At 42.9% G+C, this 23343-nt stretch overlaps 1 protein-coding gene across 2 annotated transcripts; it reads left to right on the top strand.

Annotated features, from left to right (window-relative positions):
* The first annotated feature begins 437 nt into the window (after positions 1–437).
* Positions 438–22506, top strand: LOC143003105 (guanine nucleotide-binding protein G(q) subunit alpha-like). Of its 2 annotated transcripts, none has more exons than XM_076153610.1 (7): positions 438–1619; positions 14431–14615; positions 14886–15040; positions 15929–16057; positions 19071–19200; positions 19821–19974; positions 20272–22506. In XM_076153610.1, the coding sequence occupies exons 1-7, from the start codon at positions 1484–1486 to the stop codon at positions 20460–20462; spliced, it is 1080 nt and encodes a 359-aa protein (XP_076009725.1). In that variant the 5' UTR covers positions 438–1483; the 3' UTR covers positions 20463–22506. The 2 variants fall into 2 exon arrangements, with proteins under 2 accessions (XP_076009725.1, XP_076009724.1); XM_076153609.1 differs by lacking the exon at positions 15929–16057 and adding an exon at positions 16595–16723.
* The last annotated feature ends 837 nt before the right edge of the window (positions 22507–23343 follow it).

Consider the following 23343-nt stretch of genomic DNA (forward strand, 5'->3'; position numbering starts at 1 on the left):
TTTCTCGTTTATTTCATGTCCAAATCACGCCAAACCACAAAACAACAACCACAATACTCCTACTACTAAAATCAACGTAGGCCATGTTTATACAAAAGGCACGAGTACAGCAGAGTGAATACTTTGACAAATGAATGACGTCAGAGCCCAAACAGGTAGCTGTGTTCTATCACGGGACAGAGTTGATGAATCAATGCGCTCCCGTACAGAATGTACTGTTATGTATTGAATTGTGCCTGTGTTTGGCGTTTGACAGCAGATGGGCGTTGCCTGCTCGGCCAGACGCTGTCTCTTTTACTGACACGCCTCCACAGCGAAGGCTCCCTCTCAACCAAACATGGACGTGCCCATCAGTTTAGCCGCGCCCACCACCCCTGTTTGCTCTTTTCTCATTGGCTCCGCGTCCGTCAATTAAGTGTATCCCAAGGTACGTCACCGACAGCGCCACACCGAGTGGGTGACGAGGAGCGTTCACCACTAGGAAAAAATAACAGGGGCGATAAAATGTTCGGACTAAACGAATCCGTTTGACTGTCGCCGAGGCGTTTTTCATATTTTCAGCTTTTGGTCCCGGCGTCGTCATTTGAAGAACACCAGCTCAAACCAATGGCGGCCCTGTGTCATTCCGAGCTTTCTGCTTTTTAGCCAGTTGGCTGTACTCTCAGTGATGGCTAGTTGAGCTAACGTCGCTAGCTAACAATTAGCCTGCCCATCAAGCTACCCTGGTCATAGGGTGCCAACTAGATTCCAACAGGATAACGACGTAACGCTGCGTGCTCCTGTAACGCGGGTATCGAGTGCGGAGCGTTACAGGCGACTACATTCATCGTTTTTGGAGACTGTGAGCTAGCCTCCCGGTTTGATGGACAGTTTGACGGGCGCCCTTTGTAGCTGCGCGGGCGTACGGGTTTGGTTGTGGGGCGGCTAGGCTCGCGCTCGGCCGGGCGACCAGCGGGGGAATTGTACAAATGTGGCAGCGGCAGCCAAGGGAGTCCCACCACTGTCTCTGGGGCCCGAGCTGGTTGGTTTGAAGTCACAAAATCGCGTTAGTGTGACACATAATCGTACCACACTGAGGAATTGAGCAGCTACGTTTGGAAACATCCAAACCCGTTGGTGAAACTTGTCACGCTAGCTTGGTTAAAACGCTAGCCGCATTTAGCTCGCAGGCTAGTCAGCGAGTTGCCCAAACTTCATTTCAGCGAGTGAATAAGATTCGTGTAAGATTTTTAACATACAAACATGTTGCTTTAATATTTGACCAGCTATCTGCCTCGTTTACCTGAGGATTTGCATGACACTTGAACTAAGCTGTCACATTTTAGGCACTTGACAGCAGAACTCCCATCAACAGGGAAGGCCGAGTTTTGCAGCAAGGAATCAAGATCGATTAAAACGGATCGGGAATTTCTTTGATACTTTGTGTGGTGTGAGGTGCAGCCCGACCACCCTTAGACAGACGGGCTTTTTAGCTCTTGCGGTGATGACTTTAGACTCCATGATGGCTTGTTGCCTGAGTGAGGAGGCAAAGGAGTCCAAACGAATCAACTCTGAGATCGAGAAACAACTACGACGAGACAAGAGAGATGCGAGGAGAGAACTGAAGCTTCTTCTGCTGGGTAAACACACACACACACAAACCAGATCAGTGCACAGGCTTTTGATTTGATTGCTTTGTATAGCTGTTCCATGCAAAACGATGCATCCACAATTGCACGAACTGTATTCTCCAGGTTACCGCTGAATTTGTGTAACTGGTGCGATATGCAAAACACACTCAGATGTGGTTTAGATGGTGTTTCTAGTCTAGTGGGAGGCAGTAGTTCATGCAGCCGTTGACACAAGGTGTTTTTAGGTTGTGATTAATCAACATTGAAGCTATTCTGGGTGATTTTTGCAAAGCCCCCGCCTTCCTGCTATATAACAGAAACTCCTCATCAATTTAGCAAAGAGTTAGATGGCATCTGTTGTAGTTTACGATAAGCACTTTCTGTTTCTTTAACACTGAGGCTGATGCAAAAAAAAAAAAAAAACCTTTGGCAGTGATTGTCAGGTTAATGACATACTTGGAAACATTGTTAACAACTTAGACAATCATACATACAAACGTAATGGAGGCCTCTGACCACCTTAAATGCATTCCATCTCTCAAAGGATGTAGCTATTTTATCTTTTTCATGACATTCCCTAGTTGATATTTGGGACCTTTCAGGCCAGTTGTAGAAATCAGAACAGTCAGGTTTAAGCTGCATTCGACCCCACAACCAGATGTCAACGGTTCCTTTTTCTTCTACAATTTCTGTATTCTTCTTCCATTTTAGTTTCATCTTATTGCCGGCACTGAAGCTTTCATGTGCCTCTAATGATGAAAAGGAAATGGTTTTAATTACTGCAAGTCTGTTTCAAGGGAGACAGTGTTCTGTTGGTGTCTGGTGCAGAGGTGGGCCTCGCTGGGAAATAACTGTTTTCCAGGGAATAGACACTACCCTTCACAGTCTGCTGTACGTTTATTAAGAGTAGTACAGCCATTGGGCCTTTCCATATTGTGCTCATCTCTGACGGTGGTAGTTGCCTTTCACTGAAATACCCAGTGATTCATAATGCCGCTTATGATTCAGCTGCTCGGTGTTTGGCTTTCACAGGTGATTGAACACACTCTGGATTGAGAGATGTTGTTAATTAACACACTGTAAAGACTAGCCTTCTGAAAGAAGTCACAGTACACACTCATCAATATTACTATTTTGTATTCTATGTTTTTTCTCCTCTCTCTCTTGATCCTTACATGATGATGGATGTTTAAGCCAATCAGTTGGCTGCGATAGACCTCTATCCACTTTGGTTGAGGGCAGAAAAATCTTGACTCTGCACCTAAGCAGGGCCATTATGTCCTGGTACAGCTGTGGTGGAAATGGCTTGATGAGGAGGATCCAGTGTAGCTTAAGTGGCTATAGTGAGCCATGGTAAAATAACCATTTGTTTGCCTTGTTCAAATCCCAAACCAGAACTGCTCACCAACGCAGTTGTGTGCTGTGTAGCAGTAGGCTGATGTTAAGAACACTTGTCACTTATAACTGCAGCCCCATTTTCAATGGTAGTGTAATCAATTACACCATGCTGATGTTGTCACTGATCTATACGTTTTTGATATTAGAAGATTGCAGGCCTAATGTTTGACCCCTTGTCTTCTTTCAGCTGTACAGGAATTACTGTTCACATTGGTTACCATGTACACTGTATTTTATACTAGTGCATTTGTGTAACAGATGCAATGAAAATGCCAGCAAACAACAAAACAGCGTTAGAAATCGAAATCACTGATGAAATACAGGAGGTGACACAGCTGTAGGCATAAACTCATAACCAGTTATTTAAGCTATTTTATTGTTTTGGGGTGGGGCATGTGTATTGCAAACTTCTAAAATGACCCAAAAGTGTACATACAAGCAGTTGACACATGTCAGCAGATTGCTGGCTTATGAATATAACCTAAAACATAAAGTGCATCTGGTCATACAGAACTGAAAGCTACAAGTGTATGTTTGGCAAACAGAGTCAGACATTGATTAGGTTTGTGGAAAAGTGTTGACATTACTGTCCTGCTTCTCCTGATTACAGAAGAGATGCTGACTGCCCACTGAGATGCAAACCTGATTTAAGAAATATTTAAGTCAAGATATTTTATGTTAAACTATAATTTGCAGCAGGCATTTTCCAACTTGTAGCGGTTGTGAGACTTTATATTATTTTACCGAGTATAAAAAGATCTTAGCACTCTATGTACAGCGTGAGTTGCAGTGCAGTCTGGTCGTCTCACTTCATTTGGAATATATTATGGAACTCTCTGATCCTTTTATAGCCCTCCATGCATAGTGCTGATTTTTATTATGTTTTGGCTGCATCCCATTCAGGTCATGGAATTCCTTTCCCGCAGTGGCTAGTGTTGAATTCTGAAATTCATCATTGCGTCTTGTTTTTACTCATCACATTTCTAGAAAGAAAAAAGATCATAAGACTGGTTGGTAGAGGAGGTGCCTACCAGTTATGATCAACAGTATTTGACTAAAATGCGTTTAAAACATAACTCCTTCAATATACCAGCTATTGGGTTTTGTATTGAATGTTTGCTTCCTTGTAGTGAGAACTTGTATACTGCTTATATGGAGACAGTGGTATAGCTGCATTTCGGCTGTTTATCAGGAACTGGTTTGCTCTTCTCAGTGTCTGGTTAACTGGTGGTTGGTAGGCATTCTGGCTGAGGAAGACCCAAGGTCAGTGTAGCACTGTGCCGCCGCCCGCTCTGCACCTAATGAAAGTCACAAGTAATTAAATGTATGCAGGCAGAGCACAGGGAGCAGCAGTTACAACCGTTTGTGAGCCTTCCTCAGTTAATAGTGCATGTTTCCTTAAGGCCTGAATGACTGCGTCTATAAATGCTTCTATGTCAATCTGCTGATTGTTGATTATACAGGAATATTCTCATTAGATGGGAGCCAAGCACACAGGATGTCTGATGATGAGCTTGCTTGGTAGCTGAAGTAGCAAAGGTCTGCTAATGATCAGTAATAGGCCCGTGTTTTCCCACTGATGAAGCTTTATCGTAAGAAGTTGATTGTTTAGGCATTTATAAAGAAAGATCTGTGCAATGACATCAGTTAAAGCAACAAAGTTGAGCCAAAAACTGATTTGCCGCTTGAAAATGGTGAAATCCCGGAGAGAAAAGGGAACTTAAGAATGATGTTCTTGAATGGTTGGTGTGTGGTTGGATGAGGCCCAACTGCACACTCTGAATCTGTTTCTTTTGCTCTTTCTGTTTTACAACTCACGCATTCAGTCGTCTTGCTCCATTTCATAGTGAACTCAATGTGTACACAGGAATGTTTCCCTCCTATAGGTGTAGTGAGTGGCGGAAACTCACGGGCTGATGTGTTGGAATAGTCTTGTTTATGTGTGTGCATCAATTTATGCAACTTGTGAATTTTGAGATGCGTCTTCCCACTATATGATTATATCGGTTTCTACATTAAAGCAGTGTGGAAACAACGATGTTACACAATGTGGGAATGAGGTAACTATGACTTTACCTATTTGCATCCATTGTTGACTAAAGGATTATCTGAAAACATCAGTCATGGATAGAAACCTGTAATACGTGAATTAATGAATACGCAAAACAACCCCAGCAAAACATGCAACAGAATAGAAAAGAACATGCATTTGACTCGGCTTCTACATCCCAAATCTGAAGCCAAATTATATAATTTAACACGAAATGTACAGAAATTTCTTATAGAACCATTTTAATAATTGCAAAGTCACTAGTGAAGTTGCAGGGGCAAGGAAATACCAACTGTCAAGTTGTCGCTTTGATTTCAGCCAAGTCCATCTTTGGGGATCAAACAAGCATCCCCTCCTCAAGTGACGCAGCCCTGCTTTATGCCAAACATGTCATTGCGCTTTCTCGTCCACACAAAATCTGTATCGCCATTGTATAAAACTGAGGAAGTGAATCTACATCACTGAATACACGTGCAATGGGGAAAAGGGTGCAGTGGTAGTGCTTGGTGGTGTAGTCGGCATTTTGTGGCAGCAGTGGGGTTTTTAAGTGTTGCAGACATGTTTGGTTATTCAGCAGAGAGGTTTTCTCAATTATAAAAAAAACATGTGGCACCTAGAAGTGTCATTGAGACACACAAGGTTTTGAGACATTGAGCTTGTAGGTTCTTATTAAGAGCATCACTGTTCTTAATTGGGGGCGTCTCAACCAGCAGGGGGCCTGCAACAGTAACCAGTCTGAAGTACAGTATATAGATAGATATACACAAATTAAAGTATTTAAATACTTGCAGTAAATGATGAGCACACATTGTGAATGTATTTCAATATGAATGCACTGTGTATTGGCATTTCCATCCATAAATCACACGTGTACATATTTCATGCATTCAAACATAGCAGGCACTGAAGCTCACTTAATGCTTAGAAGTATCACTATAGTGTTAATGTGCTTTGGCGGTAACATTAGCTGTGTTTATTCATTTTATGGCTGAAGAACATTCCCCTTCAAGGAGCTTTTTCAGCTTTCTTGTGTGTCTTTGTCTTGACTAATGCTTGAAATGTGGCTGAAATTAAAAGAAAACGACAAACTATCCTGTATTTGAAGAATTTTCTATTGTGAGTGATGGTGATAAATAGGTTTGTCCTGATATTGATGACTAAAAGTGTTCCTATGATTCCAGCCCTGCACAGTGCATACAAATATTGATTACTTGCCTGAACCCTTTTGTGCATGTTTATCTGTATGAGTAAGAGCGAGAGGGGGAAGACATTTATGTTTCCTCTATTTATAGCACTCATGCTTTCACATTGCTAATAGTCCATATTTTGTGTGCAGATTTTATTTTTTTTGTCTATTAGACTTTTGCTGTCACGATGTCCTTTGTGTGACAGTTGTTAATTTTATACGGGCCCATATTTGATTGTAGTCAATTTGATCTCATTGGGTGAATCTTGTGGAATATGAACCATTTCCGCATCTCAAATCAACAGTATCAATGTTACACTTTGTACACCTGACTGAGCCAAGGCCCCAGGCTGTCCCTTTTCGGGATATTTACCTGAACTCATAATTGAAATGGGAGTCAGGATACTGTATACACAAAGACTGAGCACACACTTCATCTGTCAATGTGAACACTGCTCAAACAGGTCGGTGGTATCTAGGATAATGAGTATTTGTTTTTTGGCAACACCCACGGATGTCTCATAGATGGAGCCTACCTATACCTATTATGGCTTCTGTTAGTAAGTCTTGCTAAACCAAAGATCGGCGCATGTTGTCCATATTCAGACCATATTTAGTTTTGTCCATGTTTAGATTTATGTAAGCTGCTGCCTAGGTGATGGCAGGGCTTTGTAGCAATTTAGAAAATGGACAAACCACCTACACAGTTGAAGAGAGACTTGTATGAGAGTGTATGGAGCAGGTAGCATCAAGGGCAATGACTGTCTGCCCTGTGGTATCCTTACCCCAACACTTTGCAGATGCTTTCCTTTATCCTCGGATAATAAATAGGGACAGTTGATCATGCTAATCATAATGATGCTGGGTGGAGTTTCAGAGCTAGCAGTTTGGTTGTGACTGCTCTTAGGATTACACCCTGGGCGTCTCTCTTTCTCGGAAGGATTGCTCTGTGATCAACTTGCAAATTGTACTTTTATGAGTAGCCTTCTGGGCTTCACCTTGTAACCTTCATCACCTTTTGCTGCTTTTATTAACATGACGGAGAGCCTTTTCCTTGAAACATTGACTCTGGCTCTTACTGCCATGTGACATCAACATGTTACTTTGCTGTAACATTTAAGGTTAAGGTACATCTGTGAGTATGGATTGTGGGAAATATCAGCTTTTGCCCTTTAGTATTTACTGCTTAAACATTCTTGGAACAATTGTAATTAGGCCTGCAGGCTATGTGATATTAGCATGTGCTTAGTCTGTGTGTCTATGAGGTGTAAACATACTTGTGTGAACCATCATTTTCAGAGGAATACGTTTGAAATGTGAAGCCACTGTAGCTGGTAGATGAAAACTAGAGTTTCACAGTGTGGTAAGAAGGGAAGGCAGGTAGGTGTTTGTAGTTCTGCACTGTGTTTGTCTGGCGCCTTTTGTTGGTTGAGTAAACAGTGATATTGACACACCCAGAGTTTCGGCAGGTATGTGGCAGTCAGTCCCGTGAAAGTCTACCCACTCTTTCTCATGACACCGCGGGCCTTGCAGTTATTGCTGACGTGTATGGCTGCTTTAAAGCCTTCTCACAGCCCAAGTGTTAGACTCTGTCTGATGTCTATGGAAGCAGGTCGGAACATTATGGGAGGAGTTGTGCGCTCAAAAATGTGACTGGTACATACACACCATGAATGTTTATTCACACAGTTTCTCTTGATTCTGTCCCTGTTGGTAACAGCATTGAAAAAGATCCAAACTGACCTTGCATTCTCTGTCCCTAGGATTTTAAATTTAACCATATTTTCACAAGATATTTGCAGAAATGTGTCACAGAGCATAAACAATACCAGGCAGTTACCATGTTGAGACAATCCCAGAGAGCAAAGAAAGCAACTAGGTAGCCGATACGCATCATCCACTCATTCAAATCTCATGTGAGAAAATGCAGTTAGCTTATCCTGACTAGCAAAGTGTCTGTGGGTCTGGCTGCTTATGGAAAGAGGCCGGTTGACATAGATAGCTGGGCAGAAACACTATTGTTAGTATAATGTACACTTGAAGGAAGACAACAGATCAAATTCCATTTGGCAACTCCCTGGTGCTTAATTGTTTTTGGTCTTGTCAGTTAGCAGCCGGCTTCTTGCGTGCACCGTCAGTGAGCGTGTCTCCATGAACAGCCAGTGGAAATGAACCTCATCATGCAGGTCACCGCATGGCATCGCATGTCACTGCATCTCAGTGACAACGCATCATCTGCTGGTATTAAATGGCAGGTAAAAACATAAATGTAGATATATGAATATACAAATATAATATAACTATAATATAAATACAAACTATACTATAAAAAAATATATAAGTTGTAAATAATTACAAAATTAAAAAACACAAAGTAGTGAACAGGCTGTTGAGGAGGACAGACCAAAGTTGGACACCATTAACAGCGTCCATCTGTTAGCTATCAGCTAATGCAGAGTGTTGCGCAGCAAACCCAGCTTTGTAAACAGAAAATACCTTAATGAAAGTTCTGGGAGCAAAAACAGAGAAATCTTGTCTGTTATACTTTTACATCTCACAGCAGTAATCCAGGCCATGCAACATGTTCATGCTAGCTCCTGTGGCCTGTGAACGTTTCATCCCTTTCAGTCATGGGGCTTGTTAGTGCAATTTTTCATTCAAGCAAAAGCTCTACACCTGCCATACAGCGTGTAATATGTACACTTACTAAATAATGCAAGCAGTGGATAACTGGAACATGAAACGTAGACGAAAAACAATACATCTTTCAGCTACCTTAGATTACTCTCCCCAGAACTCCTTCTTTATACCATGAAACTAGAACTAATTGTTTACAGACTGCTACATACACACACACACACTCTCTCTCACACATACACAGCAGCTGTTCCTAACATAATGCTGACACTTCTTCATCTTTATGAACAACCGCACAACTACAAAGTCGTCCTGAATACATCTAACAACAATACCAGGTTCCAAAATGCTGCATGTGCGGTACATGATGTCAATTGCGATATTATCACGAAAATTAAAAATGTTGCACTGTGAATTATTTTGAAAACCGCTGAGGCCTAATATGTTCACAAACACATCAGGCATGCAAGTTCTGAATGAAGTTTTTGACCAGGAGGAGGGAAGTTGGAAATTGCACATTTGGTTACCACGAGGGATTGTAAACTGCTAAACTTGTGTCCATTGGGAAATGCTGCTGCTGCTCCGGCACAACTAGCGTTTTGATTAAATGGGAACCAAAATAGGCAAAATGATTGAATTGACATCTAAGTTCTTTAGAAGGAAAACTATGCCAAGAATGTTCTGAAAACTGGAATAGAGATCTTGTGCTTGCTCACTCCTCTCTCTCCTGGCAGCAGCAGGCAAAACATCTCTCTCTCACTCTATGTCTCTCTGTCCCTCTCTCCCTGTGTCTATGTGATTTTCATCCCTCCCACCCCTTCCTCTTGCTGTTCTAAGATGTGAAAAATGTCATTCAGACATATTTGAAGTGAGTTGGGAAAGGTATAGCTGCAGTAAATGCTAAGTCATGTATGAATAGAATTTCCTTTGCATGACAGGTGTTGTGTCGGTGCCTGTTTCCCACTATTCTGTGTGCAGCATTTGAAGGAAATAAGCAATACTACAGTAAAAGTGATGACATCACCATGAAACTTTCCAACAAGTCAAAATTTAATTCTGAAGGAATCTGATGGACTTGATTAGTAGATCAAGTCCAGAGTGAAATTATTATCAAAATGTTAGTTGATTCTGAGATTTAGTTGTAAAAGCAATTATATCTTACGCTCTCTTTCTTTCTGTCATTCCATTTCTGGGCTCACATTTAATAGCTATTGCTTGTTTGATACTATGACAGTATGCTTTCCTCCTTTGTCCAATTCAACTCTGTAATCGCTGAAGATTCCTGTTATCCACGTATTACCAATTTCCTTGAATTTAATCTCCCTTGTGGTTTTGATTCAGACATCTTGTAGCTATACATACTGCATAACCAGTGGGAGGAGGAATTGGAGGAGGCCCATCTCATGGCAGGGAACAGTGACATGGGAAATGATAATAATATAATAATAAGAAGGAATTTATATCTCATTCACACACTCTCTTCTCATGCAGGCTGTGCTGGAGTTGTCCACAGCAGTGTTTCACCTAGAATGTGTTTCAGAGCCGGTGGTCAGCCCTGGATCAGAGCGAGGGGTGGGTGGTGGGCTTGTCCAATGAGAGGGGAAACATTGCATCAGTAAATCATCCGTGAGTCCTTCCTTGCAGACGGTTCAGTTCTCATTTCGTCATTCAGTCCCTGTACAGTCGAACCAAAAGGCCCAACGCTGTGCTGAGGTCAACATTGCTTCCTGTTTGATGTGCATGGGGAAGTTTTAAGGAATCATTTACCCAAAGAGCTTTTTTTTTTTTCTGCACTCTGTCACGCGTTGCACCTACTTCCTTTCCCTCCTGTCTCCTGGCTTTCTCTTGATCTTTCCCTTTCAAACTTGGACGCCAAATTCCGCTTTAAGTTATTGATCTTCATGCAAACTCAAACTGTCATTGCCTCCAGCTGGACTTCAATGGATGTGTTACAAAATGTATTCCTATTTATTATGAGTTAATTGTTACTCAGCAGACTGACTAATGCCCTGGTTATTGCATGATGTGGGCACTGTGACACGGTCACGCCTCAGTTAATGGTCACGGCTGTGTGGTTATTGGGCTTTTCCTCACACTGGCCCTTCCGGCTGTGCTGTGTTGGTGATTTCAAAGTCTTTGGTAACCCCGTATTGGTCTGAGCACCCCATCATTGAAAGTTTGTACATTTGACTGACTCTGAAAGTGGGTGTGCTGTAAGATACATCCATGCCCCCATTTTGTAATCATGTAGAGATTACAAACGCACAGAAGACACAGAATTCCTGTTCACAACTCCTCCCCTCCTAAAGTGGAGATATTTACTGTTACCTCTCTTGTACGATATTAATTAACTAATTATTGAGGTACTAGAATATTTTCCATAATTTTGGGCAATCTTATTGTTGGAATCCTTAATATATTTTACAAACATGCCACATTTTGTGTCTTGATCAGAACAAACATGAATGTTGCAGAGAAAGAAAATGTTCCCCTTTACAGCAAAGATTAGTGTATAAATAGTATTGATTTCTTTTTTCTATGTTGGTCACAGGGAAAACGTGCTTGTAGTTTTCTCATGTGAGTACTTACCAGAATGACTTTAATTCCCATAGTTTGAGATGATTATATAGCCGACGGTGTTGTGAGACTCAATGCACTGTAAAGTTGCATGTTTAACTAATGTCTCTAGCTGAACCTATCAGATGGTGTTTTCTGCCATGTATTTATGAGTCCAGTACAGGAGTTGCCATGGGAACTAGCATTACCCCTCAGGAGTAGCTCCAGTGAACGTACAATAGTTTGTCCGTGAGAAATGTTTCCAGTTAGGCAGGAGAACAGAATGATCTGTTGAATTAAGCTGATTGTGCCTGCCAGACAAACCCTCTCCTGACTGTTTGTATGTCTGTAGAAACTCCTACACTGGAAGCTGCTCATTTCTGGTCATGTATAGGGTCACATTGGACACATAGTCAACCAACCAAGCAGATGTATGTGACTTTAACTTTAACTTTCTCGGCTTTAGTCACGTTCTTCTTTCCTGTTCTGCTTTTCCTTGCAGAGTTTTTGGTTTCACGCACGTCCCATTACATTCCAGTAACACCCGTCTTCTCTGTTCAGTTCTTTAGAAAGTGAACTCTCCAGATCTGTGTCCTCACAATTACTGTTTATGTCCCTCTCTCAAAGACTTACACTGTTTGAACGGGAAATCCCAATGTTGCCTGACCTGCTTTCCACAGTGTAAGATCCAGTCTGCTTAGAGTACAAGCGATGCTCAAGGCACTCCCACGCTGTACAACCAACTGTACTCTTGTGAATGACGGTCAAAATTCAATGAAACAAATCAATGAATTAGTTATGGATCGATTACACAATTGCGATGTCGCTACCAATACCAGCTTTGGTACTGAAATACAATCTCTCCCACTCTTGCTCTTAAATAACACTTGAAATAATTCTTATCCAATTACTTACTGCATTGACAAAATATACAGTAGAATACTTGATTGTGAGATAGAATAGTTGTACAATGAAGGTAAGAGACTGTTGTGAGTGTGCTTGAGCAGGATTGTGGAGCAAGAAATAGGTGGTGGACCGGAGGTAGAAGAGAGGAGAAACCCTCTGGAGAGAAAGATACAGACTGATGTGTAAGGAAAGCGTAGTTTGGGTTCGACGGCTTCCAGCCTGGTCCTGTTAGCGCTTTGCCTCTTAAGATACCGACTGTACAAAACCATTAAAACTCTGATGCTTACATTCAGGCACCGGCATCCCCAAAAGCCTAGAATGGCAGTTTGCTCACAGAGTATGTCCATATAAAGAGACAGAAGATGCTGTGGCGGCTCCTCTGGAGACGTTACCGTGGGTGAGAGGGACATGTGGTGTTCTCTGTGTCTTTTGAGTTTCCCTCTCTCCATGATAGTGTCTCTGTGCACATAGATGGTATCTGTGCTAGAAAATGGCAGACTACCACACGCTTTGTTGAGCTTAGGTGAACTCTGCAGCCCTAATAGGGCGGCTCTGGGCTGTTAGACATGCAAACACTGGGTTTGGGTTCCTGTGTTCTAAACCATGAGTATTTGTCCTAACTGCTAAGCAAAACCACCATTAGGCCATATTCATACACAGAATCAATATGAATCAAGTATATATGATGTGTTGTGTGATCGCATGAAGCAGGTTTGCCCAATGTGGAAATGCACATGGAGCACATGGCATACCGGGATTAAGATGTTTGCATACATACATTACAATATAACCCCAAGTGTATGTAAACAAACCGACTGTCTGTCAATCCTCTGTGGTAACTCGGGTCAAAGCAACATACTCAAGATTTGAGAAAACTGGAAACAAGACACTTGGTGAGATGAATCTGTATCATAAATCCTTCTTCTCTCTTGTGGAGCAATGAGCAGGCCAGCACAGGGAAGGAAGAGCTGTGCAGCCTGTTAGAGTCCAACACAGAGCCTGGGTTGGCAACCATGTGGGTCTGGACCGTTTCCTGTGGGCATGATGGTGCGGATTCCTTCACAGCCTGTGTGTATCAGCCCAAGGGTGTAGGTGGACAGACTAGCTCCAGCAAGTGAGATAATTGACCAAATTAGAGTAACTCTTGGGGTAAGAGTGAGGTGAGGGTATCTTAGGACTGGGGTTTAGCCAGAAATTCCAAATGTTCCAACAGGGGAGTCACTGTCTCTGTTGTCAATCATGGCTCATGTTCTGGGCTGGGAGGATCTGTGGAGGCAGGAAGTGGGAGGAGGGAACTGATCAGAGTTTTTTTCCCCCTAATTCCACCCTCTCTGAAATCTTACAGACTGCTGCTTTAAGAGGGCCTTCATATTGTGTGATGTTTTGACATAATAACAAAACTTTGAGGTTAATGTTTTTATCAATGAATCCAATAAACCAGCTCATAGCTCCTGAACTGACCTGAAAGCTCGTGATTTGATTAGATTAGTCCTTAACCACATTTGTGTAGGATGACCTGAAGAATCCCTATACTCTGAACAACACATGAAGTTATACAACTGAAACCTACAGCTGTATCTCACGTGTTTTGAAGCCTCCGTTTGGAGCGTGACGCATTGCCTGGGAGTAGGAAGAAGGAAAAGAGGAGCTGACTGAGAAAAAGCTTTTGGAGGCAATAGTGTATCTAAGAGAAAGTTTGACGGTGGAGGTCTAGAATTGATTTAGTTCTGGCTGAACTCTTATCAGCTCTACTGACTTGGGTTATGTTGTGTAGAAAACTGCAGTGACAGCCATGGAAACTTTGAATAGCATTCTGATGTGACCTGTTTGTTCTCAGGGTGAGAGAAAAGTGCAATTTCTTGTGATTAAGTTAAATTGAGTTTGCTTTTATTCTTGGGACTCCTGATCGGGACTGATTACCTTTTTCATTTGATGGCAAAAACCTCAATATCCCTTCCTTGTGACCTCTTGTGATTTTGACAAGAGTGGAAGACATTCATCATGTTGTTTATCACGTCATCAATACCAAACTCCGAGATGTGATTTTTCATGCCGCCTCATTGATCCTCCTCTTTATGTTGTTTTAGGTACTGGAGAGAGTGGGAAAAGCACTTTCATCAAGCAGATGAGGATAATCCACGGGTCTGGCTACACAGATGAAGATAAGAAGGGCTTCACCAAACTAGTCTACCAGAACATCTTCACCTCCATGCAGGCTATGATCCGTGCAACTGAGACTCTCAAGATCCAGTACAAGTATGAGCAGAATAAGGTGTGTAACGTCACAGGGATCCGAGTACAGATTTTGTCGCGCTTGACCAGCAATCAGTGTGTTTAATTGCTCAGTCATAAGTTAATGTGTGCAGATAATCCAGTGCAAACCGCATTCAAATAGATCATAAAACTGGCAGCAGAGTGTGTAAAGTTGAAGGAGTTGCAAAACAAAGGGAAATCATCAAAGAGCTTTGCGACTCAACCAAAGGTAACCGTTTACGTTGTGAACATACTGAAACTTGGCTCCCTTTCTCTTTGCCTCTCCCAGAATAACGCCCAGCTGGTGCGCGAGGTGGATGTGGAGAAGGTGTCATCATTCGACCAGCCCTACATCGGTGCAGTGAAGATGCTGTGGGCCGATCCTGGCATCCAGGAGGCCTACGATCGCAGGAGAGAGTACCAACTGTCAGACTCGACCAAATAGTACGTTGACACCCCATATATCTAATTAAGTGAACGCTTGTTCAGGTCCCGAATCGAATCAACAAAGCATTTTATTTTTTTGCCATCTTAATTGCTGTTATCAATGAGCAGGGCTGCACCTGAGCGATACACAGAGGTCCACTCTCCTGTAAACACTCATTTACAAATGGAGAGAGTGTGTGTGTTTACCATTGGGATATAATTGTGTTAAATTTAAAAGGGCCCTGTGAGATCCAGGACAAATGGGTGTGTTTGTGTCCTGAGTCAGACTCTGGGCAAAATAGGGTAGAAACATGGCGAAGTATGCAGTGATTAAGGTCTTAGACTCGGCTGGTCACCGCTGATGACGGTGATCCACAGCACATCTAGCCGTTTAAAGTGCTTTCTCTAACTTGTTGATAATGGAAATACTTTGCAGTTGGTCGAAGTAGGAGAAGCTGATTCGTCACTGTGAAGATAAAGGCTTCACATTTACAAAAGAAAAAGATCTAAGTCTACTGCCACTCATTTTAGTGCAGGACTGAAAGAACTATGTGCACCCCTGTTGATATACACTTAAGCAAAGTTAGAGACGGATGGGAGGGTGGTGCGCAGATGGGTGCAGTCTGGGGAATAAGAGGAAATGGAGACAGTTTAATAAATGACTGCTAATAATATCATTGCTAATTCTACCGCGCATTAATCCATCTCAGACTAATGTGGCTCCATTAAAAAGTTTAGAATCGGGACCATAGCAAAGTTTAAGTATAGATTTGTGTGTACATAATGAATTACTGTGTACCGGGTTACATTTTTTTGATCTGTGTCTTGTCTCCATGCGTGAATGTGGCAAGAGATGTGGTTTGCATACGTTTGTTTCTCTGTCATATGTTCCCTCCCCTTCCACAGTTACCTTAATGATTTAGAACGAGTAGCGTCATCGGCATATGTGCCCACCCAGCAGGACGTGCTGCGGGTCCGAGTGCCCACCACCGGCATCATTGAGTATCCCTTTGACCTGGAGAATATTATCTTCAGGTACTGCTGTCGAGTGCTGCCCGCTGGTGTCGCTGGTTGGCTATCTGCATGGCAGCCGGCCAGCCAGTTAGAAACCCCGTCGATGCCGCTATCGCCGTCTCCTCCAATGCTGCACAGCACGGCTCAGCACAGGACCTTAGCACATCCCTGATGGCTCACTCTCAAAGACCCGCCTCCTCAATAGACCCCCAAACCTCTAAGCTAGAAATCGGACTGTTTTTTTTTGTTTTGTTTTGATACTTCTTAAGCACAGATAGGCTTTTTAATGCCCCTCGGCCCGTCAAATTGACAAACTTTCAGTGTGGCAGACCAGAAGATAACAGTTTGTCTTTGTGAGCTGCTATCAAGGATGTCTTCATGTTTCTGAGAGAACGCTGGGGAAGTGGTATGGAATGTCTCCTGGTACCTCTTGGGAATGGTCTTCTCTGGTTACATCGGGACTCATCCTCTTGCTTTTGGATTGGGTTTATCTGCTGTCATGCTTCACTTTCTCTCTCTTTCCTTCCTTTCTGTCCTTGTTGTCCTTCCTCTCTCTAGCTATCTAAGTGATCTGGATCGTATTGCTGAATCGTCCTATCTACCAACCCAACAGGATGTGCTTAGGGTTCGAATCCCAACCACTGGGATCATAGAATACCCTTTCGACTTGCAAAGCATCATTTTCAGGTAGAAGAACTACACAACTTTAACTAACCACAACAATCTAATCTCTTCACTTTGATCAGCGTACTAGTGTTCAATGTTCAGTTCAAAATCAAAATGGCCGCTTATATTGACACGTGTTGTGAATATTCTGCCATTTCAAGTCCGAATCAACTTGTCTACGTGTCACTTACATGTTTTAAATTCCCATTTTCATACCCAAAGTCTTAACACCTCACCAGTCCTACATTTCTGTTCTATTCAGTAAGATTCTGTGTCTATATTTATATGTTTATTATTGTCATCCCTTCACTAATCACTGAAAGAATGTGAAAATAATGTTGTGTAATGTAATGCACATAGATGTCCTGCTGTGGCATTTATGTAGACAGACTTTATTCCCCCCTGGCTTGTTGCAGAACACGTATTTGGTAATGTAAAGGTGTGTCTTCTGTGCAGAGAAGAAACGTTGGTTCTGTTGCAGTTTCCTGTACAAAGTTGGAACTTGTGGCCGTTCCCAAGCTACAACCCAAGAAGTACTCGTTTGTTTAGACATTGCAATGCACACAGAAATGGCTGTATATTTCTATAACAAACCCCTCCCGGTTTTCCGGCCTGCAGGAGTTTGGCACAGAGACCAGATTAGGAGCTGCCACCTGTACGTAGAGCAGCATCCCTCCCTCCTTCTCTGCTAAAAGAGAGACGATAAGGAGATAGAGATGAACCCAGGGAACGAGAGCGATTACAGAAGAGTGCAAATCGATAGGAAAACATCATGTCAGCTGCCTCCTACGCTTGGCAGAGCTAGAAATAACTCTGCTTGCAATGAGGTTGTACTGAAGAGGTTCCCAGCACTTCTGTTGCAGCGAACCAATAGGCTCCGTTCGGCTCTGCTGCTAATGGTGAATCACTACATGCACTCTAGGACATCCATTTTGCGACTAAAGATAAAAACACGAGGCGCTGATGAATGTCAGACAGCAGGGTTTGCAGGAAGAAGAGTATGATTAGTGATTTCTTTATTTTGCACTTCTCAGCATGTGTTTTTCTTAAAAACACAGCGCTGCATGGACTCCCCAACCCCAGACTAATATGCATTACCGAGCAGATGCAGGAGATAATTCTTCTGCCGGCTGTTGACGGGGCAACGACGGCAACAAGGCGGCCTTTCATAGACAAACATCTCCATTAGGCTTGCTTCCTTCTCTTTTAATTGGCTTTGAAGTCACAGAAAATGTCATTTCACTTGGCTTATCCAACATAGGGGAGCTTATCATGCTAAGTAGGTCACTCATCTTTTTGCTAGAGGAAAAAGAGAAGGAGGTCGTCTGAAGTGAAGGAGTTTTATTTTAGGCCGACTCTTCTGGAGAACTCCATTTATCAATGCCCTCCCTCCTGGCTGATCCGCCGACGCTCAGACTCATAGTTCACCTTTACGATGTCTGATTATGTCACTGAGGAGCTGAGGTTGATTGATAGTTGATAATAAGGGAAATTTAATATGGAAATGAGTCTTAAAGAGATTAATCCGATGAGCACAGTGGGTGTCGGTTACAGAACGTTTCATTCATCCTCTGGCTTACAAAACACTTTCATTTAGTCGGCTCATGTCTGAAGAGTAACGTAAGGCCAAACGTTCTGAAGCATTTCTGCCCCTCTGCCCCTCTCCATCTGATCTTATGACCCTATCCCACATATAAACCCACAAACAAGCCCCCTGCCACATTTCACCCTTTAGCTCTCCTCACCCAATTCCCACTTATACGGTTCCCTTCACCTCCGTCAGTCGCACTCAGTGTTTTATCAGCAGTAAAAGCGGGCGAGGTTTAGCACACTAGCGGCACACCCGGCAGGGAAAACTTGTGTATTCTTTGCTCTTTCTGCTGGGCAATTCACACCTCAGATTCTCCTCTGGTCTTTGTTCTGTTTTTCCATCCTCAGTGCACAGAAACCCTGCATTTGTCTTGAACTAGTCTAAACTAAGTAGAAAGCATCTAAATGTTAATAAAGCTTTGGAGTATTGTAGCAGAGACGGACCACACTTGCCTTGAAATATATAGATTGGCCGCCCTGTAGTCACAGTTTAGTGTAATTGAAAATGAAAAATTCAGCAGCCTTTGCCAGATGAACGCCTCTTTGCACTGATGATTTTTCTATTTGAAATCATAAGGACAGGACCGTCTCACTCCTTATGAGCTCTTCATTTGTATCCCTCTCCTGGTGTGGACCCGCTCGTTGCTTTTGGCTCGTCCTCAACTACACTCTGTTACAGAAGCGTTTAATAGACTGAGTGATGTATCTGGAGCCGGGCGTGACATGACTCTCCTTGTCCTTTCGCCTTCTGTCTCCCGTCCCATCTTGGTCTCATCAGGATGGTAGACGTGGGGGGTCAGAGATCAGAGAGGAGGAAGTGGATCCATTGCTTCGAGAACGTCACCTCCATCATGTTTCTGGTGGCGCTAAGCGAGTACGATCAGGTCCTGGTGGAGTCGGACAACGAGGTGAGATGAAAACGGAGATATTTATTCATGAACTTAACACACCGCGTCTACGCTCGTCTCACATTCGCAAAGCACAAACTTCACGTTGCACTCACACACTCACGCACACAACCAGTGAATGGCTGTGTGTGTGTGTGTGTGAGTGGGCTAGAACCATAAATGCAGCGCTGGTTACTGGTAGAAACTGGACTGCACCGGCGCTGATGTGCATACAGAACTCCTAATGACTTTGTTCAGCACAGAGTAAACATTGAACTAGGCAAAACTTGCTGCTCTGAAACATAATTTGGTCCTGGATTATGTTGATTAGCATTACCGCGAGCTAGATGTCTGTGAACACGTTAAACAAAGATGTCACACCCATCAAATATAACCTCATGTTAAAACAGGAGCTTATCGAGTTCATCAGTTCATTGATAATCATCTGGCAGCATTTCGGACACGCACATAAAAACTTCTCAGTGTCCTCGGCCAAAGATGTTCAATATCACACTTACTGTAACTCCTCACTTGAATGCTAACTGTAGCATGCGAGGCAATACGTTAACATTTGTGTTTATAGCAAACAAACGCCTGAATGCTAACATGTCGTCCATTCTCTTTCCCTCTGCTTCTGTCAGAATCGTATGGAGGAGAGTAAAGCTCTGTTCAGGACCATCATCACATATCCCTGGTTCCAGAACTCCTCTGTCATCCTCTTCCTCAACAAGAAGGACCTGTTGGAGGAGAAGATCATGTATTCTCACCTGGTTGACTACTTCCCAGAGTTTGATGGTGAGTTCTTCTTCTTCTTCTTCATTAGACATCTTAGCAACGTTCAGCAGATTTCACCTGTCTATCACACAGGCTGATTTGACACTTACATCAGTTACATCAGTGAAGGAGTCTTGTATTACACTCACACATTTTAGGTTGTACAGTGACACCTTGTGGTTTAAACACTGAATTACAATGCAAATTAATGCAGTTTTTCTTCGGTGTGAGGCTCAGAGGCTTAAAGCGTTTCAGTCTTGGTTTTCTGTGTGCTGATGTATTTTGTGAAGGCTTCATGGTGTTGTGTGTTTGTCCCAGGCCCCCAGCGGGATGCCCAAGCTGGCCGGGAGTTCATCTTGAAGATGTTTGTGGACTTGAACCCAGACAGTGACAAGATCATCTACTCCCATTTCACCTGCGCCACCGACACGGAGAACATTCGCTTCGTCTTTGCGGCCGTCAAAGACACCATCCTGCAGCTGAACCTCAAAGAGTACAACCTTGTGTGAGAGCCAAACAGAAACGGAGGGAGGGAGGGATGAGAGGAGGCGAGAGGGGGACCCTGTGGCCCACACAAACACTCACACAGTGCAGAGTCCGCTTGTAAAAACACACACCTGCATGAAAACATATTGCTGCTCTAAAAGAAGAGCGCCGCTTGATACTTTATCAGACCAACTGTCCCTGTCCTGTTGTCCACTAAGGTCCTCAGTTGTTGGTTTCCCCCATTTCATACAAACGTGTTCTGCGGTTTTAATCGACGCTCCTCTCGCACACACACTTAACACACTAACACGCAACCCTCCTCCCTTTCGTCATAGTCTCTCCTTCGCCACTATAGGCACTTGCCCTCCTGTTGGGGTCTCGGCGTGAGGAGGGAGGGGTCGTCTCCTCTCACTTCTCCCGCGGCCCTGGGTTTGCGGCTCACACCTTAGCTTTCTCAACACTACATTTTCACCAGTGCTTGTGTGTTGGGGGTGGGTTAGAGGGACTTCTTTGGGTAGAGTAAGGTTTTTAGGGGGCAAAGGGCTCTCTCCCCTTCTCCTTGTTTAACTCGTGCATGCTCTACACTACAGCGACAGACGCGAGGCCGCTGCTCTGCCTGTCTGCAAAGGGTTGCGAGTCACTGATTAAATGTGTATATATATATATACGGTCAGGCAACGCTGAGGTGCAGTGAGGTACTTGGTTTCCCCTGAGTTTCGACTTGCAGTTCAGTTTTGTAAACTTGCATACACTTACTCCAAAATCAGGGGTCTTCTCGGTCTGTTGAATGTAAATAAGGTGAAGTTTTTGTGGCGCTCACATTGAGTGAGGGCTCAGCAGAGACGACATACTCTGTGTAAACTTAACATGTTTTCCACAATGTTGACTTATTCTTATTACTGTTAATGCAAAGTTTTAACAAATTAAAAATGTTCTCATGAGGTGAGACGACAGAAAAGAATGGAAGTGTTTAGAAGAGGAGTGGGATTTCACAAAGTTCTTACACACTGCCCTCGTCTCAGAGCGCAGAGGCACAGATCCAGTACATGTACATACAGGCAAACTATATTATCAACCAGACAACACTATTTACAGACAGTATCCAAGGAACTCTGCATTTCATGGCCCCAATCGACAGTATGTTCTGTAAATACTTCCTTCAGTTTCCTCCTCATCCATTTTTACACTTAAGATACTAACAAAACCAATTTGCAAACTGACTGAGGACACGACAGCCTGACGTGAGTGAGGTTTGCTCCTGCAGCTCACTTTACGTGCCATTCTTTAAAGGACATTGTCGTCTGAATCACAAGTGTGTTAGCACTGTGATTTAGTTTATTCTTTGGTGAGAATAACCCCCTCCGTGTGTGAACGAGCAGATTAGTACAGAGCATTAGTCGTAGAGGAAACGCCGCCACTTATTGCAAATTGATCCCCGATCATCCAAATTGCTTCTCTCTGTAATCCACTTTATTGTGCCATATTCTAATCGCCCAACATTTGACAGACTGTCCTGGGGTAGCGAGAGAGTAAATATTTCTTTTTTGTATGTATAATTTATCAGTCCAAGATCGACATATTGTTCAAAACGAGATTCTTTCTCCCTTGTTTCAGCTCCCAGCTTTTCCAACCCTAGGAGACGGGAGGAGGTTTTATACTGCTGTAAAATATCAAAACTATTTTATGGACACGTGTTCTATCTTTCTAAATGATACTTCATATACTTCGGTGTTGCAGTTCTGTTTTGAAACGCTTGAAAACGGGAAAAACTTTGTTCTCCGTTTCAGGTTTGCGCTTTATGCAAATAGGAAAATTAAAAATAGACAAAAAAGTTAGTGGTTCAATATTTACTGTTTAAGGACGCTTGCATTTTTGTAAATTTTAAAAGGTGTCGGTACCAATCCCATATCGTGTCTCTTGCCTGATAGTAGTTTGAATATTCCATTGAGGTGACACTTGATAGATGGTTATTTTTGTCTTCACAAAGTAATTCAGGTAAGTTTTCATAACTCTTTCATTACAAGGGCTACAACTAGCAGCGTTAATAGAATGAAAGGACTCTATGGACGGCGTAGAGGAAAAAAGGTGCAATTGATGACATAAGCGGGGGTCTGGGGAGCGGGGCTATGGATGGATAGAGGTGGAGGATGGTGCGAGTGTGTAGCCGTCCTGTTAGTGAGGAAGGAAGGAATGCAGCAGTCCACAGATGCCTATGACATTCCTGGTGGAGTTTATTTGGCTGTTTGGCTTGTTTATTCACTTTGAACGATCTCTTTTTTTTGCCTTTTTTAGAGGAGGAGAGTGGCTACATGTCAGAGCCACGTGGTACATCTTTATAGTGTTCAATCAGCACATTTAACCGTCCGTTTCCTCCACTCATGAATTGCTGATCTTCTTGGCTTTATATTTTCCACTATGTGGTTATACATATTTGACTTCTCTCCTCATTGATAGTGTTTCCATGCTTGACGTCAGCATTGCCAGTGTTAGATCAGAGAGTGTGTGGTACAAGAGAGAACATTGGTGCACATTCAACGTCAGCTTAAACGTTTTAAATTAAAATTCCTTTCATGCCATTTCTTTGTATCTCCATAGCTTTTGTTTAGTCTTTTCTTGCTGTTGTCCCTTAAAGTCTTACGTACCCCAGATTCTACTCATCCAGGAAGTGTTCTCTTGACACCTCTTGTACAAATATGTAACGTGTACATTCACTAAGTTGAGCTATCTTTATACAAAGCAAACTATCTCTGAACATTAAGTGTTTGTGCGCTCCGAGACGCTTAAGAAGTTAAAGCAAAGTTAGACGGAATGTTTCTGCAAAGTGCCACAGCGTCTTCAGAGAGCTGAGGCGATGTTGGGGCGTGACACATTTGGCTTCCAGTTTGTCTTGGTGAACTCATAATG

This window comes from Genypterus blacodes, unplaced genomic scaffold, assembly GCF_046128005.1.
Source record: "Genypterus blacodes isolate CSIRO-AG114 ecotype Tasmania unplaced genomic scaffold, CSIRO-AGI_Gbla_v1 ptg000058l_1, whole genome shotgun sequence".
Taxonomy (NCBI): domain Eukaryota; kingdom Metazoa; phylum Chordata; class Actinopteri; order Ophidiiformes; family Ophidiidae; genus Genypterus; species Genypterus blacodes.